The 11,360-nt window shown below is 29.6% G+C and overlaps 1 protein-coding gene across 2 annotated transcripts; it reads left to right on the forward strand.

Moving 5' to 3' along the window:
* Window positions 1–182: 182 nt before the first annotated feature.
* LOC140452996 (uncharacterized) lies at window positions 183–4,922 on the forward strand. Of its 2 annotated transcripts, XM_072547304.1 has the most exons (5): window positions 183–1,074; window positions 1,348–1,819; window positions 2,574–3,173; window positions 3,447–3,977; window positions 4,566–4,922. In XM_072547304.1, the coding sequence occupies exons 2-5, from the start codon at window positions 1,354–1,356 to the stop codon at window positions 4,772–4,774; spliced, it is 1,806 nt and encodes a 601-aa protein (XP_072403405.1). In that variant the 5' UTR covers window positions 183–1,074; window positions 1,348–1,353; the 3' UTR covers window positions 4,775–4,922. The 2 variants fall into 2 exon arrangements, with proteins under 2 accessions (XP_072403405.1, XP_072403406.1); XM_072547305.1 differs by lacking the exon at window positions 183–1,074 and having other exon boundaries at window positions 1,097–1,819.
* Window positions 4,923–11,360: the final 6,438 nt, after the last annotated feature.

Below are 11,360 nucleotides of genomic sequence, written 5' to 3' on the forward strand. Positions count from 1 at the left end.
CAAACATCGATCACTATCGAATGGTATCCATCGATGGTAACATCGATGTTACATAAGCCTGACATCGATGTTAAAACATCGATGTTTCAAATTGTACCATCGATGTTTTCTAAACATCGATGTTAATTTGCGATCCCTAGTTGACATGACCGCTCCTTAGTGGTACCACGTGCAACACGTGCGTTCCACTCGTCCCACTTTTCTTTATCTATGTCCCACTTTTTGCTACCTTTCAAAAATAACTGAACAATTCTTCTATAAGCGTCTATATTCTTTGGTATAGACGTGGGTAGAAAGATATTATTTGTTTTAGTTAAAAGTGGTGTTAGATCAAGGAATATCGTATTTATAATTAGAATATTGAAATATCATATTTGGGATTAGAATATTAATTGTTTAGTTAATTTCGGCATTTCGCATTTTAAGGCACTCTAACCTAGCCAAGCTTTTATATGACAGTTAAAATACTCTTAAATGGTGTCAGAGTTGCCAAGTCTCCAGTTTTTTCATACTCTCACATAATATTAAAGAAATGCATATAAAAATTAATAGGAAATGCATTGAAATTATAAAATATAAAAATTCATAGATTTTAGTTAAATTAAAGATAATCAAATGCATATACAATAAAATTGATTACAATGATATAAAAAATTAATAGTATTAATTAAATTACCGTATATAATATTTGTTTTATACTTATTTAAAACTTGTAGCTTCTCATAACACAAATTATAATTTCGTAAAAGTAACTTATATTTTAAACCTTCGTATACATTTTACAAAAAAAATATGGCAAGTTTTATACTTATTTAAAATTTGTAGCTTCTCATAACACAAATTATTATTTCGTAAAAGTAACTTTATATTTGTAACATTCATATACATATTTTACTAAAATAAATACGGCAACACTGTGACGCGGTGCCTTGAGGAAATATATTTGGTTAGGTTAGAGTGCCTTAAAATGCGAAATGCCCGGCGTGGTATAAGGATATTTGTTTTTTTTTAAGTTAAGTTAGAAGTTATTGTTACATTAGGAAATTTCATTTACTACAGCTGTTTAATATCCAGGTATGTAATATGATTCTAATAATATATAATCAAATATTAAATTACCCTAGTTCGGTTTGGGTTCTTGGATATATTTAAGTGTCCTACCCTGACTTAAAACTGCTGAGCCATCTGGGTTGTTTTGTTCTAATACAGTTTTGTGTCCTAGTCCAAAACTTTGCAACAATCATAGGTAAAACTTGATAGTTCCAGTTCCGAAATATAAAAACTCGTTTAAAAATATTTACTTGAGTAATTGTATCCCACATTAAGTTATAGCTTTAAATGTTTTAGGAAAACATGGGGCCATGGAACAAAAAATGTGCCATAATGGGATGCGAAGATAGGAATTCACCACGGCACAGGTTTCCGTTGCCTAACAAATTTCCTGATCGTTTTAAAATGTGGTTAGAGACCACTGGTAACTCGACTTTGATGACGAAAGACAAACAATTGATTTATAGATCGGAAAGAATCTGTGATGTACATTTTGCAGACCATCACAGAGGGCCTAATAGAACACTTACAGTGTTTGCAATACCCACAAAATGTTGTCCTATAATATCATCATCACCTGTTGAAATACTTACTACTTCTGGTCAAAGTAAAGATGTTAACTTTCCTTCAACATCAGCCAAAGACCATACATATTCGATTCCAACTACAGTTTGCCAAAGTGCAGAGATTCATTTACCGTCAACATCATCTGCAGTGACTTACGAAACACCAAGCACTTGCTTACAAGGGATCACAAGGAAAAAAAAATGTAAGTAATATTTAGATGTTAATAGTTACAGAAACTAATTGGTAGTGACCATCTTGGTAACACTGGTAACTAGAAATGTGTGATTGTGAGAGGTTTTATTTTCTAAATATTGTTTATTGAAATCTATGGTCTTTATTTAGTTAAATTACAACACATTTTCATCAATATACTTAAATGTGTTTTATTAATAAACTATTATGGAATGGAATAATGATATATATCCTGCAAAAGTATGTCATAACACAGAATAATATTAAGTACCTACTAAAAGTATAACACAGAATAAAATTAAGTACCTACTAAAAGTTTTTTAATTTTATCTTTTGGTTTATATTAAACATTGAAGAAAAAAACAAAAATTTGCTGCACAAGTGTGTATGGTGAGCATATTGAAGAAGAGGTACAATTTTTATTTTTTGGTAGTTGACATTGAAGTATATTTGTAATAAGTCTATTTGGGTTAGGCATTTTGTCTTTAAAATTTTAAAATGATTTCTGGTGATGCTGTAAGTGTGAAACAAAGTACAAAATTTACAATAATCTGTAAAGACTTATTCATATTTTAGAGAATATTTGCGTGGCTTTTTGGACAAATATAATTCAGAAAAAACCGACCACAGGTGGGATTTGAACCTAAGGATTACCAGGTTCAAATCCGTAGTGGTCAGTTTTTTCTAAATTATCTAAAAAATTATCGAAACAAGAAACCTATGTTGTACTTATTTATATTAGTAATAAAAACATTTTGTTTCAGTTTCATTTACTTTGCTCAAAGAGTTGGGAGTAAACAAAACAAAAAATCTCACAGTTAGGGAAGCAGCCTTATACAATAGAGCGAAAAAAATTAGTAACAGTTTTTCTATGTATAAAAGAAGAAATCAAAGTAAAAAAGGTTTCACTATGGAAGAGACTATTAATAACATGACCAAAGACCTGGATCCCCATGTAGCAAATTTTTTAAAGTTGCAAATAAAAGCCTCAAAATTTAAACCAAAAGGGCGACGGTACAATTTGGAAGAGAAAGTTCTTGGATTGATTTTGCAGAGACAAAGTCCCAAGAGCTACAAGTTATTTGGGAAATTATTTGCAACTCCATCCAAAAACACTTTGAATCATATGCTCAATCGTATTCCAATTGATGCAGGAATTAATGAAACTATTTTTAGAAACTTAAAACAGAATGTAGCCAAATTGAGTAAACGAGATAAAGTATGTATTTTAATGTTCGATGAAATGGCTTTACAACCACACTTGGACCTAAATGCCAAAAATAGAGAATTTGATGGATTTGTAGATTGTGGTGATGAAAGAAATAACAAATTTGCTGATCATGCCCAAGTTTTTATGATAAAAGGTGGGTATATGTTTGTAAAATAAAGAGAGTTTATTATTATTATAAACTGTTCAAATTTTGATTGTTATATACAGTCAGACTTATTCATATGTTATGATATCAAGAATTGTAACTTTGCATACAAATTCAATATATTTTAAGTTATATCTATTAAATACTACAAATACATTTTTTATGGGTTAATAGGGATTATGGGTGTCTTATATGTCAGATCTTAAAGGATGAATAAATCTTTTATTATTATTATTATTATAGTTGCATCATTTGTTATAGGTATTACAAAAAAATGGAAACAGCCAGTTGCCTACACATTCTCACAAGGAACCACTACTACAATTGATTTAGTTAGGCAAATCAAGGGAATTAGAGTAGAGTGTGAAAAAGCTGGTCTTACAGTAGTTGCCACTGTGTCTGATCAAGGATCTACAAATGTAGGAGCCATAAATTATTTAGTAAAATATAATGCCTCCCAAGAGAATACATTAAAAAAAATAAAATTGTATGAAATAAATGGTCACCCAATAGTGCACATATATGATCCTCCACATTTACTAAAAGGCATTAGGAACAATCTTATGACCAAAAAATTGTTTTGGAAAAAAAATAACGATCTTGTAATAGGCGATTGGGCTGACATTGTAATGACCTATGAAATAGATAATGATATCGGAAGATTTAGAGCACTGAACAAAATTCATAAGGGGCACGTTTATGCCAAATACATGAAAAAGATGAAAGTTTCTCATGCCGCTCAAGTTTTCAGCCATACGATGGCATCAATTATGAATCTCTTTTTACGAAAAGGTAAGTTTTACACAGTATACAAGAACAACTAAGTACTAACTTCACATTTATTACTGATTGTGCTGCTTTTAAAAGTATTTAAAAATACTTAATTTTCAGTACTTCACATATTGTTACATACTTTCACTTAAATAGTAAAATTTTAACACAATTTATTTATTTGGATCAATATAAAGTTTAGTTGCCAATGGGTTTTTTCCATCTGATTCAACACATCCAATTGAACTACTTTAACTTGAAAATGTAACTTTAAACAGTCACAATTAAATTTTTTATTAGACGCAGACCATTAAACTGACATTTTCAAGCAGACATAGTTCCATAGGATTTGTTTAATGGGATGGAAATGGCGCATTGAAAATATACTCTATAACTAATAGAAAGGTCCGCACGAGGAAGTTTTATGGAAAAATAACATTACCTTATAAAATGTGGTAGATATTTATAAGGTAATGTTATTTTCCAACATAACTTCCTATTTTGCAGACCCTGGCTAATGTAATTATTTTACAAAATAAATTTTGTTGCATATTGAAAACCATTACTTTTTATTGTGACATGGGAAATAAAACAAACATCATTTTTTAGGTGTATCTTCAAATGATGGCAAATTAGTGCTACAGAGAAATTCTCTCGGAACTGTTTCTGTACTACAGTTTTTTGATTCCCTTTTTGATAGTGTTAATGGACACACATTGTATCCAAGTGCAGGGAAAAAACTGAAATGTGCTGTCAAAGAAGGAAGTGGGCATATCAATTTTTGGAATACAGCCAAGCAGCATCTCAGTATTTTTTAAATAAAAAAAACCAACTTGTTAGGGTACCTTCCCTACATAACTGGGAGGTGACAATTAATGGACTGGAACATCTAAGCCACTATCTGAGAGTAAAGCACGAAATTTCCTTTTATAGACCAAGAGATGTTAATCAGGACCCCCTGGAAAATTTCTTTGGGCAAGTTCGACAGCACGGAGGGAGGAATGTTAACCCTACCGTGCAAAATTTTAAAAACCATTTTAAAACATTGTTGGTCAACAATATGGTTAACCGGCATTCATTGTCTTCCAATTGTGAAAGGGATGGATCAACAGCGGAGTCTTTGATCAATGGTGTGAGACATTTAGTAACACAGGGTGTGGAAGAGGAATGTAATGAAGAAAACCTCAATATTACCGAATTTGAGTTTTTGGTTTTCACCTACCATGAATCTAATTACTTGGATAAGTTCTGAAGCTATTTTCTTGTGGCATTTTAAATTAATTACTATTTAACTGGGAATAAGCCACAATTAAAGGTTAAAATACGTTTATTGACGTTTCAATTTCCACTTCGGAAATCGTTCTCAAAATACAAACATTAGTAAATTAAACAAATTTTGTTTTTGTTACTTAGTGAAAAATTCTTCTAATAATTTAATTTTATCTGACTCATCTATATTGACAATTCAGACATACATTATACATTTTAAAGTAGACGACTTAAACTTAGTAGACGACTTAAAATAATATCCAGCTAATTGGAAATGTTGTGGATCAGTTGACACAAAATGAAGAATTAGAGCTAAATAATGTTGAGAGCTCAAGTGCCTCCTAATCAAAATTTTTATGAGGAAACCATTCACCAATAATATATGGGAGATCTTTTTGTAAAGCATTTTCGCATGAGTAGGGAATGTGATGAAGTAGGTTTTGGTAAAGATTATTAGTTCTTTGAAAACTACATATAAATATTTTAGGTAATTACTCAGCAACTAGGAAATTTAGGAGTTATACCCATTTCAATTCAATACCCTACAAGTCCTTTAGATAAAAAGTGGAACATCTATTAATGTGGCGAAAAGACAAATAGAATGATGATACTTGTATATATTTTGGTTCATTAATATTTATGTTATATTTACAAACTTTTCTTATTTGGCTTATAAACACACTTTCCTCTGTAAAATAATTAATTTTAATAAAACAAAAGCTACTAAAAATATATCATTTTATTTACAACATTTTACAAGTTTTATTTACAGTGCTATAAATGTAGTTAATACAATAAACTGATTTGGAAGAAGAATATATGAATAGTATGATTACAAAAAAAAATAACATATAGAGTCACAAAATAAGATAACAAATCAATTCAGAAAAAGTCACAAGGTATAATGGTATTAAGTTATCTAATGCATGCAGATAATGTAACACTAAACACAATACAAAAGCTGAAGTCCAAAGTATTACAAAGTTGGATCAGAATTATCACTTTTGAAGGGGAAAACTGATAGATTAAAAATTTGGAGCTTCTTTGAAGAGTTAGCCAATAGAAGAGTTCTGGGAGTAAAGCTGTTATAAGAGTAATTGAATCTATGAAAAGAATATAAAAAGTCTGCACATACCTAGTTGCAATATTGGAGAATAATAAACAAATATTTTGGAGAGGAGTTTGAAGCAGGTGCACAGGCTGTTGATAATTTTAAATAGAACTATTAAGTCTCTTTGATTTCTATATACCTCAAGAGAAGTTCAGTATACATTCTAATGCAACATATTCACAGTATACATGCATCCATACAATGGCATGACAGAAAATTGGACAGTCTTAAGTTTCAGTTTAGATGCAATGTAATAGGGGGACAAAACTGTAGACCAGTAAATGAAAAGGGATCTAACCATGGAGAAGGAGATCAAATAGCAGAGATGTAAGAAAAATCTTTGATGGTTCTCTTCACAAATCCAAGTAGCTTCATAGATTTCTGTATTGTTGTGGAAATGTGTGATTTATAGTTAGAGTCAAGGTTCACACCTAGATCCTTGGTTTCAAAAGTAGAATATATGGTTAAATTGGTTGTAGTTAAATGGTTAAATTGTAGTATGGTTTACTATATTCGAATATTATTGGGGGATGAGGAAGGTGCAAATGAAAACTATGACATTTTGACGCATCCAAATACCATTTTGTGTGCTCCACTTAGAGGCGATCAATATCCTTTTGCAGACTTCGGCCTGGCATTTGTTTATTTTAAAGCATTTTAAATCGTCAGTAAATATATAGTAAATTTTCACTTACTTGGAAACAACATATTAGATAGTTGACAATTAGATTAAACATTACACACAATTATCATCTAAATAAGGAAAGCTATATAGTGCCTGAAAGAAAGACTTTGATATGTAAGTAATAAAACCATCAACGAATTGAAACAATAATTACATCTATAGGCATGATAACAACAGAACTAAAAAACCAGAAACAGAGAGGAATAACACCAGCTTTCAGAACAAACAATTACTTAAGCAAATATAATAAGCACCAGAGCCAACATAAAAAAACATTTATACAGTGGGGTATAACAAACTTAATCAAAAACCCAACATACAATATTACATCTGTTAAACCCGTAGAACCTTAAAAAAATGTATACCAGAACACAAAAGAGCTTTCAACAACAAAAAACAGAGTCTACATGCACACTTCACCTTTTATATCATAATAATTCGTTTAGTGAACAATTTCAAATCCTTAAATTAAGAAATTTATGAACCCTCACACTGCACCATAGTGAAAAAAAAGGACCCTTCTGGCTGTATATCTTTTTAACTCTATATACACACAAAATTAAAATCTAAGTATATATCTACACATTTCTTTAAAAAAAAAACCTTAGTTTGTGTTAGTTAGAGGTGAGAATCACTATATGATTCATGCAGCCTTGTTGACTGATATCGTATATTACAGCAGTGTGCATCACATGCCGATTCACACAAAAACAAGTCCATATGATTCATGCGACTGTGTTTATCAATGTAATATCGTTTATTACAATTATATGTCCATTTCCACAATATAGGCCATTTTACAGAAAAATACAATTTTGCTCTAAATGAATATTATTTATTTCCAACTGTTAGCCCGTAGGTGTTTGTTGATTTCACTGTGTACTCTGTGCAATTCTTTATACTGTGAAAATGAGTTAAAAAAAAACAAGAGAAACTAAATAGTGTAATGAAAACAATATTTTTTTAATATATAAAGTTTTTGTTAATTTCTTATTAAAATAACAATGTATTTAAATAATAGTTTTCGTTAAAAAATAAATATATAATAGTTGACTTAAGTAGTTTTTATCAGTAACCCACTTTTCAGGCTGTGAGAATCAAACATTGGTTCACATATTTCAGAGGCCAAATATAGTTTCTGTTGCTTACAGCCGACTATGTTTAAACTGCATTAATGATACTTTGATATGAGAGACCACAATTGCTTCTCAGAGCTTTCATAATTTGTGATGTGTGAGCGTTACAAATGCGTGTGTATTCGATATTTGATTCTCGCGGCTTGTCAATTGAGAAAGACAAAATGCTGAAATAGCTGTAGTGGGAAGAAATTATAATAAAAGTTATAGAGATGTAGAAAACAAAAGTTTTCAGAGTTTTCTTTTTAGATAACATTAACTATAAGTAATACTAAATAATACTAAATAATAATACTAAATAATACTAAATAATAAGTAATACTAAATAATAATACTAGTAATAAATAATACTTATTAGCGTTCATATTATATGTATTGTGTAATTCAAAATAAAGTCAGTTTTGTTTTCGCACGGAGTTTGATTATTAACCAGCGGCACAAGCGAAGTGCATATCAAGCAAATCCATATATATATATATATATATATATATATATATATATATATATATATATATATATATATATATATATATATATATATATCTGAAATCATAAATTTAAATATTAATAATGAAAAAATTGAAATTGTCACAACAGTTAAATATTTGGGATGCCAGCTTGACAATATTCTGAATTTTGAGAGTCACTTCGAGTACATTCATAAAAAAATATAAAAAAACTTACACAATTATTCAACCTCATGTTGACTATTGGTCATCAATCTTATTTAACATACCCCAATTGGGAGGATGTTAAATACTCTAAATTGGTTCTCTGTTGAAAATAGACTGTTTTTTTCACCATGATTTTGGTCTTCAAAATAGTAAATGGCTTATCACCTGAATATTTTGAAGAATTCATTTCTTTCAACAAAAGTATTCATTCTTATAATACCCGAGGTTTAGATGACATATATGTAACTAAAACTATGTATAAAAGTACGAAGAATTTTTTTTTTTTAAAATCTTCCTTAAATTTAATCAGTTACCAACATCTGTAAAAAAATGTACTAGTCTCAATAATTTCAAAATGTTACTTACACAATATATATATGTATCAAACATTTATAGTGTACTTTCTTTATATTGTATATATAATAGGTTTTCTATTTAAATAAAGATCTATCTATCTATCTATATGAAATATAAATATATAAAGTATAATGTAGGTATGTACCTATAATTAAGGTATGAATAATAAAACCACTTGCAGGAGGATATTAGTTTGATTTGTTTTTATTAAATCACTTTTACTGTGTTTGACCTTGACCAATCCCTAGATAGATGCACTTGGGAATCTGGTGTAATTGTGAAATAAAACAAAATAAATGTTACTTGCATACATTTATTGCTTATATTTTATTGAACATAATATATATTGCAAATAGTAATAAGATGAAATATCAGGTTTTTACCAACCATTTTCTTAAAAACATTCTAAAATTTTTTTCTAAAACTAAATAACTACCTATAAAGTATAAAAGTAAAACCTACAAAAAGTTAACGTCCTGAAATTATTCCTGATTGCAAGTTGATTATTGATCCACACACTATTTTGATAATATTATCTGAATAACACAACAATTTATTATCAATACATGCATGTGGTGCTAAAATTGAAAATTCTCTCAATCTACGAATAACTCTTTCCACATGAATTCTCAAGCTAGCTATTCGTTTGGTCTCAAATACCTCATCTTTACTAGGTTTTGTACATACAGAGACACTCGGTGGCCTAATTAGGACACAACCTTTAGACATAAGTAAATGGTCAATATGTTTAAATCCCCTATCTGCCATAACAGCAACTTTTGGAGGTAAAATATTTAAAAAACCACTATGTTCTGCAATGACAGCATCAGATGTACGACCCCCAAATGCTGTAGATATATAATTTATGATACCATCAGGAGTGCAACATATTAAATATTTAAGTGTATTACATTTTTTATATTCCGACCATGTTAAAGATTGTTTCACTGCATCTGTTGGTTTCTCTATCTCTATTTCTAAACAATCAATTATACAATAAACATTACAATATCAAGCTCGAAAAGATATTGGTAAATTTGATTTCACGAATGAAACCTGAGGTTGTATTATACATTTTCTTAAATATTTACTTATAATTGGAACAGATTTCGAAAATATTTTTGAAGCATAACTTTCAGTTATGCCAAAATCATCTGCTAGAGCTATAAAAGAAAGGTCTACAATCTAGATCTGTTTTGTAACTTTGTGATTGTACAATTCATTGTCATATTTTTAAATTCAGTTCTCTTTTCATCATTAAGTTTTTTCACTTCACTGGGCGTTAAAGTATACTCACTACTTTCACTAAAATTTTCATGATCACTACTTTGTATGCTTAGAGTAGTTTCAGAAATATTGGCCACATAACTTGTTGATGGCTTCATCTCTACGTTGACTGGAATAATTTTGATTGGTGATAACCCTACTGTAAATCCACACTGTAGGTTACATTGAACATCTTTAGTCCTAACACTAGGACAGGTTTGTGAAGAGACATCCCTTTTCGAAACTTCAATGTCATTTGTTTCCAGCTGAATTTCCATAGGGTGAATGGTCTTACTACCACATGCAACTATCTCCAAATTCTCCTGAATACAAACTGGATCTTGTGGCACCAAAGAAATAGCTTCATCAACAATTATTTTTGCAGTTCTCTTAGTACCTGCAGCAGTGGGATGATTTTCAAACGATCTTTTTCTATTTTGCTGGCAATCAAATATATGAGGCACTACATTAGTTTTCATTTTTTTCTGACCACCCATTAACTTGTATTTAACATAGTTATCCATGTCTTCTTCAAGCTAGAATAAATAAATAAATAACTAAATAAGCCATATAAAAATATGTGTTATTATGAATGACAGTTTGTGGCAACAGTGTTGCCAGTTCGTTGTTCTCTTGTCCTGGAACGAGCAACGTGACGTCATATAGCTCGTCGTGTTGTTTAAAATGAAAAGCTGGCGATCATAACTTTAAATGTTCATTGTAAATTAAATATTGCGATTTGAGGGTTGATATTTGGTATGCGTTGTTTCTATATGTAGACAAATATAATAAATAAATAAAAAAAAATTGTCAAGTTCCCTATTATTGCAAAAGTGGATTATACAACAAAACAAATTAATATTTAATATAAATAAATAGATACAAAACAAGAGTTAAAAAATAATC

This window comes from Diabrotica undecimpunctata, unplaced genomic scaffold, assembly GCF_040954645.1.
Source record: "Diabrotica undecimpunctata isolate CICGRU unplaced genomic scaffold, icDiaUnde3 ctg00000568.1, whole genome shotgun sequence".
In the NCBI taxonomy this organism is placed as follows: domain Eukaryota; kingdom Metazoa; phylum Arthropoda; class Insecta; order Coleoptera; family Chrysomelidae; genus Diabrotica; species Diabrotica undecimpunctata.

What these genes read in the sequence shown, in the direction of transcription:
- LOC140452996 (XM_072547304.1), top strand. Translation starts at nt 1,354, where the DNA reads ATGGGGCCATGGAACAAAAAATGTGCCATAATGGGATGCGAAGATAGG. An exon ending in GATCACAAGGAAAAAAAAAT is followed by an intron (nt 1,820 to 2,573) that starts GTAAGTAATATT and finishes ATTTTGTTTCAG; the next exon opens with TTTCATTTACTTTGCTCAAA. An exon ending in GAATCTCTTTTTACGAAAAG is followed by an intron (nt 3,978 to 4,565) that starts GTAAGTTTTACA and finishes ATCATTTTTTAG; the next exon opens with GTGTATCTTCAAATGATGGC.